Source organism: Centropristis striata, chromosome 16 (assembly GCF_030273125.1).
Source record: "Centropristis striata isolate RG_2023a ecotype Rhode Island chromosome 16, C.striata_1.0, whole genome shotgun sequence".
NCBI lineage: Eukaryota > Metazoa > Chordata > Actinopteri > Perciformes > Serranidae > Centropristis > Centropristis striata.
In genome coordinates, this window is record NC_081532.1 from 8,879,767 (window position 1) to 8,894,684 (window position 14,918).

At 34.2% G+C, this 14,918-nt stretch overlaps 1 protein-coding gene across 1 annotated transcript; it reads left to right on the forward strand.

Annotated features, from left to right (window-relative positions):
- Window positions 1–395: 395 nt before the first annotated feature.
- Window positions 396–14,918, forward strand: slc18b1 (solute carrier family 18 member B1). The gene is made up of 14 exons (XM_059353913.1): window positions 396–634; window positions 1,989–2,128; window positions 5,241–5,336; window positions 5,419–5,492; window positions 7,253–7,400; window positions 8,346–8,502; window positions 8,600–8,736; window positions 8,845–8,946; window positions 9,036–9,127; window positions 10,302–10,397; window positions 10,494–10,568; window positions 10,765–10,858; window positions 12,050–12,099; window positions 13,428–14,918. Exons 1-14 carry the CDS (start codon window positions 604–606, stop codon window positions 13,480–13,482), a joined length of 1,347 nt encoding a protein of 448 aa, XP_059209896.1. The 5' UTR covers window positions 396–603; the 3' UTR covers window positions 13,483–14,918.

Here is a 14,918-nt window from a genome sequence, read left to right on the forward strand (position 1 = left end):
ATTAAATAAATAAATATGCATATAAAATCAAATAAATAAATAAGGCAATATACTTATATTACCAAGTTATTTAATGTAGAATTATGAAATAACAGTCCAATGAAATTAATAAATGTGCAACTATAAAATAGTAAAACAGTTCAACTTTTACTGAAATAAATTTAAAAACAAAAATATTTGTATTTATTTATTTATTCATTCATTTAACTATGTTGACTCATTTTTCCACATTCATATCAAATTATATATATTAATTTCCTAATTAATAATTAATAAATGTAATGTTTATAACATAGGCATATTAACCAATTTAATAGATTTATTTAACTTCTTTATACTATCACCGGAAGCTGAGTACGGTGACTTTTATTTTGAAAGGAAAAGCACGTTTTCGGTGTCAGTTGACGTTTGACGTTTAACTTCAGTTGGGAAACACTCGCCGACTTCGCTGCCTCTAGACGGAGAGTTACTGTCGCTGAACAGTCAGTCAGAAGCTGGTTTTCTGTCTGCTGTCGGTGTTTTCAGGTTTCCTCTTTGTATCGGTATGTCAACGTCTGAATTTCTGTCTCGAATAACCGGATACGACAACTAAAAAATTAAAAAATGGACTCGCACGTTGATCCTCAGCAAACAGGTTGGTGACTATTGTGTATTACTGTGAATTCCTAGCTGTGAATTAACCGTTTGTGACTCACCTGAATTGACATTTAAACCTCTGAAGTCCAGGGGCCGGATTCACAAAAATGTTCTTCAGATAAAACTTTCGAGGAAAATTCCTAAGAAAAAAAATAGGATGTACCTACGTATGTTCTTAAATGCTATTCAACATTTTATTCTTAAGAATTGTCGTATGTCTCAGGAACTGTCTTAGGGAGTTGGGTGATTTACTAAGAGAACATTGTTGTGTAATCTAGGAATAGGCCAGAATAACTAGAGTAATAGAATAACAGAATGGCCAGAAAACTGCCAAAATAAGCTTTATGTGATATATTCACACAAAGAACTACTCTGACCAACTTCAATGAACAAAATTTGTTTACACTGTGTCTAGGGCTAAACTAAATATTAAACAAATCAAATAAATGTCGTACAAATTTGTTCAAGTAAATACATATCAAGACTTACCTTTTCACTGTAGCGGTTTTAAGACTGGTGAGGGCTTCTCTTAAAGTTGTGAAGAAATTTGAGAAGCAATCTAAGAACTTTGCTTTCAAGAATCGCATTTGTTCTCAAGTTCTATCTTAGGAAAAAAAATAAGAACGTTAAGAAAAAAACTAAAGAAAAGATAAGAATTTCATCAAGAGTACCAAATCTTCTTAAATTTTGTCTTAGCAAAGTTAAGAAAAAAGTAACACTTAAGAAGCATTTTTTTCTTAAGAATGCTTTGTGAATCCGACCCCAGGAGATTTTGGTTCAACTTCCTATGCATTCATTTCTGTCTCTGTTTAGCATCTTAGTCTGTCTTTACATCACATGCATGGCTCCTTTTTCTCCACACAAACTTGGCTATCAGTCAGATTTTTCATTTTATTTTAATTAACAAAGTATAAAGCTGCCAGGAACCAAAAATATAAACAAAAGAAACAGGTGTCTATGGAAATGTATTTATACATTTATACACACAAAAACAGCAGAAAAAAATAAAACTACAGTCTATTGCTATACAGTCTAACAGTCTATTTGCATGTAAATTAAAAATAGTAATAGTTTTCATTGTAGAAAGGAAATTAAGATTTTAAAAATGGCACACTGAAAGCTCCTATGATTGCACTTTCAACCGGCTTTCTCAGCTTGTCTACATATCATACATAAATAAAGTTATTACTATAAATAAAACGTGTTATATGTGTATTTCAATAAACAGATGGACTCCAGAGGGTTAACTGACATTTGAATGTGGTTAACTCCATCATGAATTTCACGTCATCTACTTTCAACATTGTCAAATCCCCCTGTTTTCTGTTCCTTCCTTTTTTTTAATCCAACAGAAAACAGCACTCCAGCTGAATCAACAGATCGTCCCCCGAGGATGACCAGACAGCAAACTCTCACCTTAATATCAATGGCGTCTGTCAACTTCAGTTCAATGATCTGCTACTCAATATTAGGTCCCTTTTTCCCTAATGAGGTAAGCCAACAGAAGCACACCTGATAGGGTACAAATGACATGTTAAGGTACAAGAGTTTAGGGTTTAGGTACCACTTAATACCACCTTCTAATAAATGGTAATAAACAGTGGTGGAAGAAGTATTCAGATCCCTTAATAAGTGTACAGTCATGGAAAAAATATCAGACCACCCTTGTTTTCTTCAATTACTTGTTCACTTTAATGCCTGGTACAACTAAAGGTACATTTGTTTGGACAAATATAGCAATAACAAAAATAGCTCATAAGAGTTTAATTTAAGAGCTGATATCTAGCCATTTTCCATGGTTTTCTTGATAATAATCAAAATCATTGTCAAGAAAACCATGGAAAATGGCTAGATATTAGCCCTTAAATTAAACTTTTATGAGCTATTTTTTTGTTGTTATTATATTTGTCAAAACAAATATACCTTTATTTGTACCAGGCATTTAAATGAACACGAAAGTGAAGAAAAAGGGTGGTCTAATAATTTAATAAATTAACAATAAGTACTAATACCACACTGCAGAATTACTCCACTACAAGAAAAATTCCTGCCTTCACAACTTACTTAATTCAAAGTACTAAACTGATACTTAAAGTATCAAAAAGTAAAAGTACTCCTTATGCAGAATGGCCCGACAGACCGTAATATACCGTAATATATATTACAAATATATTATTGGATAATTATTATTGATGCAGTATATAAACAGCATTTTAATATTGTCAAGATAGGGCTAATTTTACATACTTAATATACTGTTATGAGGTTTGACAAAAAAACATTTTTTTAAAGCGTAATTTTCATGTTCAATCGTCCAGAGAAGTGAATAAAGCTGTCACTTAAATGTAGTGGAGTAAAAAGTACAACATTTGTCTCTAAAATGTAGTAGAGTAGGAGTACAATGTAACATAAAATGGAAATACTCAAGTAAAGTACAAGTATGTCAAAATTGTACTGAAGTACAGTATTTGAGTAAATGTCCTTAGTCACATTAATAAAGTTTCAGTTACTGGCTTTAGGCCTTATATGTCACTTTTTTACATTAAAATATCTAAACACAGATCTTTAATGTTTCCAACTGTTTTTAAACAATTCACTACAAGGACTCGGGCGCAGAAGAAAAGTGGCTGAAACCAGTACTGGTGTACAAAAAAATCAACCCTTTTTAATGATCCCGACAAATAATCCAAAAACAAAACAATAATCCAAGAACAGGCAGGCAAAAATCAGGCATTTGCTTTCAGGGGAAACAAAGACAATCTGACAAAAGTTAGGAGGAAACACAGGGTATAACAGGAGGAAGCCTAATTACAAATGGGACACAGGTGTGTGGGGAAAAACAGGAAGTAAAACTTCACACAAGAATCAAAACTACAAAATAAAACAGGAAGTGCACACACAAGATAAGCAGACCATTACATGTTTTGAGAAACAAGCCGCTTTCTTCTAGGTATGCTCATTTGGTCGCCTGTAATACAGAGATGGGACCAAGTCTGAACTCTTTGCACTCAAGTCTTAAGTCAAGAGTGACAAGTTCCAAGTCAAGTTCCTCATTCTCAACTTTCAGTTTCAAAACCTAAATAGGTCCTAATGGACTCTTCAGCAAATGTGATGCCATTTTTACAGAGTAACACAATTTGAGTCTATTTCCGTTACTTGAGGCTGTGAGCAAATGCAAATGACACAAAGATGTGTAACATCAAACAGCAGAAATTAGCCAAAATCAAAGAGGAACACAGGAATGTATATTGAAAAAGCATCAGTAACATATGTAATGAGCTACATATTTTACATATATAAAATACAGAAAGTGCATACTTTCAGTCCTGGTCATTTGCATCTGCACAGGTCACTTAATGAGTCATTTTAATAACAGAAAATGATTCGTATAAAATGCTCAGTGTCTTACTGTGTGCATTGAAATACACATTGTTGGATTTCCACAGCAGTATTTTGAGATAGCTGAGAACAGGAAAACAAAAAGTGGCACTGAAATATGGGGCATACAGTAGCCTTTGTGATGATGTGGTGACTCAAGATAGGATACAGTCATATTTGTATTTTTGGAAACAATTGAAAAGGGCAGAAAATCATGTCAGTATAGATAGTTATAGTGTGTATTTGCAAAGAAAGATCTTTAATGCAGGACTGCTGGTACAGATGTGAAACAACAGCTGATAACTGCTATCAGGTCCATTCTTTGTATCCGGTAATAAAGTTAATGCCATAAACAGAAACTTTTCTTAGCCTGAAGAGTACTATACGCATGTGAGAGTGGAGCTTCTGTGGATAGAGTAGATCATTTGTAATCCTTGTTTCCCTTTGACATCTGCGTCATAGTGTCCTCTGAGTGTAATGAATGAGCTCAGATCATGTGCTCAGACATCAGAAAGCCTCCCTGAAGGCCAGTGAATGATGCTGTTATACTCATATGTCTCAGGTGAGGTCAACTCATGTCATCTATAACAGCTGCTAAGCAAAGGTCAGAGCACAGTGGAGTAATAATTATGAGGTATTGATCAATCAGGCATTAATCCAGAGCAACTGTTCTGATCACCGCACATATCTGTCATCTGTTATATTTCCAATTATTGCGTCACTTTACATCACAAGCCCTGGTTTATAATAAATGAATATAAAAAAATGAATATGCCAATAAATGCATAAAAAAATAAATTGAGGCATGAATTATATATATATATATATATATATATATATATATATATAAGCATGACATAATTTGATACCTCTGTTTTAATTTGCTTCTTTATTAATTTACATTTGAATCAATTCCCCTATTCATTTATTTTCCTTTTTATTCATTTTTGTAATTTTCATTTATTTATTTTTGCTTTTTTTTTAATTTTTTGATATATATTTAACTTATTAAAATGTATTTATTTATTCATTATTTTTATTTGCATTTAATTACTCACAAATGTATTTATTTATGTTTGTTAATTGTTTTCAATTAATTTTGGTACATTTAATGGTACATTAATTTCTTTAAAAAAAAATGTTTTATATATAATGCCAGCTTGCATTCTCTACATATTTATGGCTTTTGTATGTATATTGTACATTACTTTCATATTTCTACACAGGCAGTAAAGAAAGGAGCCAGTCAAACTGTCATTGGTCTCATATTCGGCTGCTATGCTGTCTGCAATTTAATTGGCTCATTGATAATGGGGAAATATGTAAGTATGTGGTTCTATTTCTCATGTTAAGTGTGACTTGCTGCCCAGATGTATAGTAATTTATTATTTTTGTCTCTCTCAGATTGTCCAAATTGGTGCAAAGTTCATGCTTGTTATGGGGCTTTTTGTGTCGTCAGGCTGCACCATTTTGTTTGGGTAAGTGTTGGCCATATCAATAGTGATGACTGCCACAGAAACATATGCATAGTTGTAATTCAGTTTATTATAATCACAACTTTTCTTTTCTCCATTTTTAACAATCCTTTATTGAAGAAAATGCAGCACATAGAAAAGTAGAACATAAAGCATATTCAGTCTTTACAATGTTTCTTCCCAACCCAGAACACCCATCACCCCCCTGCTTACAACCCGTCCAGCAGGACCCTTCCACAAGGAATAAAATTATAGTATTTTAGTGTAGCTCAGTGGTTATCAACCTGGGGTTCAGGACCCCAAAGTGGGTCACAAGGTTGTTTCCAGGGGTCGTAAAATCATTGTGAAGATTATAATAACATGTTTCAGATGGGTGAATGGTTATTATGGTTTTATAGCTGTCATGTGTTATATTCAGTGATTAATTGGTAAATGGGGAGGTCTACAACACAGAGAGGGTGCTGTTCCCGCTGGTCAGGGGGAGAGAAAAAAAATCACAGAAAACACTGCACACTGCCTAAACAAATCACAAACAAAACCATGTTTTACAGAGAGGTCATTAAAAATAAATGAGTAAAACAAAATACTGAAATTTGGTATAAAAATCTAAATGGAGGCAAAAATTGTACTATAATATGATACTTTAAATAAAGAAAAAGGGGAAATATATAGAAAATAGAAGAATATAAATGGGGAAAAAAACACTTGTAGTGTATGTTGTTGGTTAGGACTTAGTTCAGATATCTTCCTTATTACCCAGCCTCCCTTATGTCTTCCCTCATATCTAAGTTCTAGCTGTTTCTTTTGGTTTTTGATTCCTCTACTCATGCCTGCTTGTTCTTGTCATCATTCTGCTTTGAGCGGCCAGGTGAAGACTTTGAACTTTTCATCTGTGTCCTGAGTTGTTCATTTGGGTTCATTTCATTAGTTGGCTCCAGTGAGTGACCCAAGGCATACCTCTACTGTGAAATTTCTCTGGCAGGCAGCCAATCGAAGAAACTGATTAGTTGTAACATACTTTAGCAAGATTTTACAGCGTTTGAAAGCAGTGAGGGAGCAACTCTAATTTTGTCTGGGCCAAACTTTATATTTGAGGTACTTGGCTGCATATCAGTGAAGTCTTTGAAGTTTTGATATATCTTATTTCTCTGTGCCAAAGAGCTCCATTGTTTTCCTAACTCTATCAAAAACGCATCAATGAGCCATACTGTTGCACCCAGTCACATGTTCTTTCAATGCAATGGACTACAATTTGTCTAAATTCAAATCAACCCTAACCCTCTTGAGATACATTTGCTTAAAACGACAGTGCTCAGATGTTTAAGGAAAAGACTTGGCCTTTATTGAAAAGGTTAACCAATACATTTTTTGGATATTTTTTATAGATGCATACCTTAAAACATGAGAGCCACAGACAGGGTGGGAAATTAACTGTTCGGTCACAAAATAATGGAACCTTCCATATAGCACAGTATTGTATTGTCAACGTACATGGGTCTTTGTGAATCCATTGTCATTTTCCTCTTTAATTCAATGTTGATAAATGCAGATTTGTGATTTAATTTGGTGTAAAAACTATGATTCTGGGGCGCCCGGTGGCACACCTGGTAGAGCCTTGAAAAAGGCCAAAAAATATCTTTAAAAAAAATAAGATTCTTTGTTTTGTCCATATTCAGACTATTTGAGACAAAACTAACAGTCCATGCAGTAATTTTGATTCCTGTTTAACTTTCATTTATTGTTTTTGTTTTCTTTACTTGCAGGTTACTCAACAGGGTTCCTTCAGGAGCGCCTTTTATTACCCTGTGCTTTATAGTGAGGTCCATAGATGCTTTAGGCTTTGCCGGTGCAATGACCTCCTCTTTTGCCTTGACAGCAAAAATATTCCCAAACAATGTGGCAACTGTTTTGGTGAGTCCAGACAACCCTTGTGTGACTGGTATGTTGTTTAGACATTTGTATCACGAGAAAAACAAGAAAAGCATTCTGTTTAGGGTTGTTGTTTTGTATCTCCCACTTCTCCCAGTGTCATCATGAGTCTATTCCCAGTTCATGTCATGTGAAAACATCTTAGAAATATGTATAAATCGGCAATGAATAATAACATTTCCCCATAAAAAACATTTCAAGGACATTTGAAATAATCTTTCTTGGGAACAAAAACAATCAAAATATCTTATAAAGTATGATTTTCAGACCCAAAGCTCTATTAAGCACAATCTATGGCACTAGAAAGTGAAAACTAGTCGAGATATACATTTTTTAAAATAAAATGTTTTTAAAGCATTTATTATATCCAGAAACAGTTGAAAATTTTCGTCAAATTAAAATTTCTGACAGTCCTTAAACACATCATGTGAGACAAATGCTTCGATTTGGAAAAATAACAAATTTAAGCTGTAAATAGTAATATTTTTTTAAATTACTGTACTCTAAATGTCTCATTTAAAAATGTACCAAAATGAATAATTTGCACTAACCATATGCTGTGAAAAACAATAAATGCATTACTTCTCAGTTCAACTGAGAAGCCATGATAGATTCCACTGAGATCAACAGACGTGACAAAAATACAGTAATTTTGCCTGAACTGCAGGCTGTTTACACAGATCAGAGAGGAGAGGACAAGAGAGGTTGTAAGTAGAGATTGTAAACACAGTGAGCCTTTAAACTGCTTGGGGTTCAGAGGGTTAATAGACTTTTTCACATAGTTATTAATAAGAAAATCCATGACATGAACTGGGAGGTCTAATAAAACAATAAATAATTCTGGCATGTGTAGTTATAGCCTTTAAGCTGACAACATGCTAATATTTGGCTTGCATATTTTAAAGTACTGCATTTCTCTCTGTTTAGGGTAGTTTGGAGGTTTTTACTGGACTTGGTCTTATCATGGGGCCACCGGTCGGGGGCTGGTTCTACCAGTCATTTGGATATGAAGTCCCTTTTATGCTTCTTGGATGTTTACTGTTGATCATGGTTCCATTTAACATATACATCTTGCCAAACATTGGTAAGAGTTGAAATTTCAACTTATTATTTACAAATTTTCCATAATTTCAGTCTTCTTTTTTTTTAAACAAGATTGTAATCATGAGCTGTATTTTCAGAGGCGGACCCCTCGAAGGATTCATTCCTCCGGCTTCTCACCAAAGTGAAGATCGTCCTGATGTGCTATGCGATATTCACTCTCAGTGCAGGTCTGGGCTTCTTGGATGCCACGTTGTCCCTGTTTGCTATGGAGACGGTAATTTCCTTTATTCTGATAAGTCAATTTACTGCAGAAAGAAATGCCCTATTATAACCCTATTGCTTCATTTGAATACATTCCCCCCTCTTTTGAATCTTCATGTAGTTTAATCTCTCATCTGGCTATGTGGGACTCATCATGCTTGGTTTGTCGTTACCGTACTGTCTGGCATCACCGCTGATGGGCTTCATCACTGATAAATATCCTGTGAGTATGAAGGAAAATGTGGATTCTTTCATGATTGTTGATGTTTGTCATTTTTAACTAAATCCCTCATGTGTGTTTGTGTTTTTCAGTCCACCAGGGGTTGGTTCATGGTGATAGGGAGTCTCTGCACAGCATTTGGCTTCTTTTTGCTCGGTCCCACACCTTTCCTTCACATCCCGAGGTGAGCATGTATGGAGAGGAAAAATACAACAAGGAGTTTTAAACTGGTTGTAAAAAAGTCTCAGTTTGATACTAATGCCTCTATATGATATGATAAGCAAACCAGGCCATCTGTGAGAAGATTGGCTGTTTTTATATCACTATTCTTAATATCTGTCACCTGGTCCGATTACCTGCAAAATCAGACAAAACAGTTTGACTGCCTTGGAAATGTAAACATAGACTCCAAAATTTGGCAGTGAGTACATTAGTCTGTTTAAAATAAGCAGGAGGAGGATTCTTCTTTGGAGAATTTTATTTGTAACGTTGTATTTTGTGGCTATGGCTGATAGTGGGGCAGGATTATTAAAGAAAAAAGAAAAAAATCAACAGAAGAACCATAAAACGGGGGCAGTCATAAAGCAGGGGCCAAAATTTTTTTATCAACCATGGTCGACTCAGCCATCTTCTTTCTATATGGATGTATGTAATATTTCATGTACCATGTAATATTTTATATATGAAATACATTGCGAGACATGATTTTACATCAATATATGAATTTATGTTGCTGGTTAAAACACAATTGGTTATTAATCTTACAAAGCCACAATGCATCGTGCAAACAGCCCTGTTAAAAAATAATAATAATAAAAATGAGTTGCATCTTCCATTTGATCACCTCTAAAACAAATGCAGGTGCTAACCAGATCAAGATCTTATCTACGTGTTGGTGGCGCTCACAGAAACACTACCACTTCTGTCCACAGGGGCCGCCAAAATCAAAACAAAATGAAAGTATTTGCTTTAAAAAATAGTCCCATTCTACTCTATTCATTATTATCTGTGTATTTATTATGGAGCTACAGCCAGCAGCCTGTTAGTTAGCTTAGCTTACCTTAGCATAAAGACTGGAAACAAGGGGAAACAGCTAGCCTGCTTCTGTGGGAAGGTCATAAAATCTGCATCAGAAAATTAGTATACCCTACATCATGAACACAAACAAGATAAATAAGGATTTAAGGCTGTATCTGAGTATTTATCCACTGTGGTGTGTCTATTTCTGCTTATATAAATTAGTTGAGTACTTGCACCAACCTGAACATTTCTCAGTAGGTAATGTGTTGCCTCAAAACAAATTCCTACAGGTTAACGTTACTAAGTTATATTTCTTTCCTATGTGTTTGTATGTGTAGTCAGCTGTGGTTGCTGATTGTCATGCTTGGTGTAATTGGGTTTTCTCTTGGCATGACTGCAATCCCAACGTTCCCAGAGATCATCACTTGTGCATAGTGAGTGACTTCATACGTTGTTTTAATAACTTTTTTTTTTATTAATACAATGCAAGGTGATCCACACTACACGTTATTCTCTTTTCCTCTTTATAGTGAGCAGGGGTATGAAGAGGGACTAAGCACTCTTGGAATGGTGTCTGGACTGTTTGGGGCAGTTTGGTCCTTGGGGTAAGTCCTACTGTGTTGTTGTTGTTTTTTTACCAACATCCAAAACCCATTTGGTTTTCAGTAGCCATCTGAATTAAAAATATATATACACCATTGATATGATATCAGTTGTCTTACTGGCTTATATGTATTTCCTGCCCTTTGATTTTTAATGTTTTGATTGTGATTTTAAAGTGTTTTTCTTTCTTTTTTTAAGGATGTTTTATGGTCCAACAGTGGGTGGCCTCATCACGCAACATCTCAACTTTGAATGGGCAGCTGCAGTCCAAGGAGGCCTGGCGTTTCTGGCTGTAAGCATCAGTTTTTTACAGTGTTTAGGCATCGTCCCCTTAGCTCGACTGAGGCTAAGGGGTTCGAGCGAACATGCATTTGCAGTGGTTGCCCCAAAACTGTTTACCATTTTTAATTAAAGCAACATTACGTAGATTGTTTTGCAATTTAGCACCCCTGCAGCTTCATAGTAATATTCATTTCTGCTCTGCTGTTTTTAAAAGTGCTTTATAAGTTGATTTGATTTGACAATCCATGTGAGAACAGTACTAGAAGCTGTGAAAATTGACATCTTAACTGCCGGCAGCTTAGCATCTCTGGACTCTTATTTTAATACCATTACTATAATTTGTGTCTTGTGATTTAGACCTCTGAGACTTGAATGACTTAAAGACTGAAATGTTTATTGATTTTCGGAGGAAAACAAAGACAGCAGTTTAAGTGTATTCACAAGGTGTTCACACTATCATTCCAACTCAGTTCTGCCATGCATTGTACACCAGCACCAGCTTAATTATAAAACCCACCATGACCAGCCGGAAACCATAAACATGGCTCCTATCTTTCCATGTACACAGGTGTCAGCATTCGATTCTTATAAATGCACAAGTTTATACTCGTGTGACCCTGAAAGTAAGGACAGGAGAGGGTTAACAGGGCCTCTTTATCTGTCTAGCAAGTGTTAACCACAATGTGCTCTGGCCAGAAACGTTTATGGCCTTAAAGTGATAATTCTCAGAATGACTAACATAAAGGAGTAATGGAAAAGGTGGTTATGTTAATTAATTTCATTTATAGAGAACTTTTAAAAACAACAGTAGTTGACCCAAAGTCCTCTCCAGTTGACACAGATGGGTTAGATCTGCTGCAATTCAGATAAACATGACTGAAGAAATGATTAATACAACAAAAAAATGTGATAAAACAGGCAGTGAGGAAAATATTGAATGAAACCACCAACAGCTGGAAACAGCTGATTTTCAAGCCTGTAAATTGTTTTAAGTGTGACAGAAACAGCGTGAGATTGTGAAAGCTGCCATTTAACATGCATGGCATTTGTTCAAAGATGGAGAAAAATGTGATTCCAAGCTCAGTCGTCATTCAGGGGTTTAACGCACGCACGCAAGAAGATTGATAGAGAAAAAAAGAAAGCGTGTGATTGTCTTTTCTGAGCAGTTACACATGAAAGTGAATGACCACTCTGTCCTCAGGCCTTCCTCCTCGCTGTGCATTATCTCTGTGAACCCAGACGACGACAAAGGTAATCATTAACCGCAAATGAAGATAATCAGATTAGTCATATATTTAGATATACTGTTCATTACATGGATGGCTGTATACACTTAAAGGGAAACTTTGTTATGTTTGAACATGGACTTTATTGTTATTTGCCTTCCAAATTATCCAGTCTGTTTTTGTGTCTAAAGAAGTCACTGAAGGCCTTGTTTGAAATTTTGAGAGGTGACTTGTTGCCAGAAGGCATGTTTGTTGTGTTTGAGAAGAGAAAGTGTATCTTAGAGTTATCTAGAATATTTTTCAATGTCCTGGCTAAATATTTCGCTGATTTCTAGGCCACACGATTATGGAATGCCATTTAGTCAATAATAAATACAGAAATAGACATGCCTAACAAATACCCCCACCTATCCACCCACACACACACACGCACACACACACACACACACACACACACACACACACACACACACTCTGTCCTAAATTAACAGCATTAGTTTCATATGTTTCTGTAATGTTAATACACCAGTATGTAGAAGCTCTTTAACCAAAATGATATTTTTAATGCCAAAATATAATTACCTTTTACAAAAAAACCTTTAAAAATAGTAAAACACGTTGCTATGTCTTGATCAAGGTCATGTCAAATTATAGTTTAGTTTATAGTTTCTAACTTCTCAGAGAATCCCAGTGAGCCGGCTCAAATTTGGGTATAAAAAGGTGAATTCAGTTTATTTTCCAAATATAAACAAAAACATTTTGGGTTTTAAACAAGCTTTTGAAAGATTTATAGAATATTTATGTTGATGTTTTTATGACAGGTATATATATACTTCTATGAAATTAATAACTATGGCTATGAAATAATTGAGGCAATACATATATAACAAAATGTAAATATTTTTAGAAAAGTCAAAAACTTTTATTACTTTTTTTTAAATACTGCTTTTATTTATTTCAGGAGGCTTTATTTAATTTGACATTTATCTACCTCAGGGTACTTTTATTTAGTAACTAAGGATTTATTTTACAGGTATATTTATTAATTAATTATTTAAATTTATACTAACTTCAATGGCATTTCATACATAAGATAATTGGTAAAGATGAAACTTTTTTTTTCTGTTGGGTCCTTTCCATAATGTTGTCTGACCCTAATAACTGAGCCTGTCTGTGGCAACAACAAGCACTTTTACTGGCCAATCTGAAAGACAACTGATGTTCCTATTAGTCATTAGACACAAAAATGTGGAAAAAGGGTCCAGGTTAAAAAATCTCAAAGTTTCCCTTTTAATTTCATCAGTTTCCAATAACCTTCTGGGGTTAACACTCACTTTTGTTTTTGAATTATAGTGTTCGAGAAGATAGTCAACAGCAAGATGAAACCACTCCTCTCCTGACTGAATGAAGTCCTCAGCAACAATTTACAGAACAAGATTTTAATGCTCCAGCTGCTTGTGGGCGACAGCCTCCACTTTTTTTATTTTACACAAATAGCCATTATTAATTTCTTTTTAATGTTTTTAAATGGTGTTGCAGAGATTTTAATGCTTTCTACTCAGATCACGGAAATGCTTTTGTGTCATAGTATTATGTTTTTATGAAATGTTTGTAGTGGTTGCTGCCTAAAAACAAAGCGGTACAAATGTTTTACTGACTACTTGAGATTTAAATAGATATTATATATTGTTCATGATGATAAATTAATATAACAAATGAATGTAGTCAAGCACTGGAAAGTCCCGATCACAAGCTAAATGTGCCTTTTGTTCTTTTAATGATCTTACTTCCTCCATCACATGAACTGGATTTCATGAAGTTGCTCAGCACTTTCATGCATGCAACATGAAGGAAATAAGCATGTAATAACATAAACCACAAGGTTATATTTCATAAAGGCCATAGTAAACCTCACATGCATTCAGTATAATTCAAAATAACTGGCATTGTCATATTTCACTGCAGTTGGTGATTTTGTATGTTGAGCCTTCTTTTCCGTCTAAACAATTGTAAGATATTTTGCACTTGTGTTTTGCACTTTTGTGTAAATTTACTTTATTCGTACGATATCTACATACCATGCAAGTTACATGTTTAAGTTGACCTGTGCTGACATCATGCACTGCAGATCTTACTTTTATTTTATATGAGACAAAGTTTCATTCAGTTGTTCACTGAACCATTAACTGTATCCTAAAATAATTTCCAAGGTAGTCATACATGCATAAAAACACTAATATCCTCTTTCCTGAAATTTAAAGACATTAACCTACCCAAAAGTAGAATATTGAATCATTTATTTATAGGTAAATCAACTTGATTGGTCCAAATTGTTCTTTAAAATAATCTGTTTTATCATATTTGCGTGCAGGTTAAGTCCCAAAAATGCAATGCATACATAATCAACATAGCCTTTAAGCACATTTATTTAAAAATGTTAGATATCAAAAGTTTGACTTTTTACATATGATTCATCTGTATTTTTATAAAGCTGTGAAGAAGTGGTGCATACAAACTTCGTTAATCTCTTACAGGCTAAGAAATTAAACTACAATATTACACACATTTGTTTTCTTTATCTTTAGTAAAAATTGAGCCCAAAAGTCAAATTATGCTTCATCAATAAATATATAAAACAAGAATTCCTAGAGTCAAACGATTACTTATGCAAAGACAGTCTTTACGAACAAATCTTTCATTGATCAATCTGTATTAGGAATACAGATACATACTGTTTCTTCTGTTCAAATATAAAAAACAACAGTAAAAACAACACACCTGCAAGGTTTTTTGTCATTATAAAAATGTGTTTTATATGAAAGAAATAATAAAAGTGAAAGCACA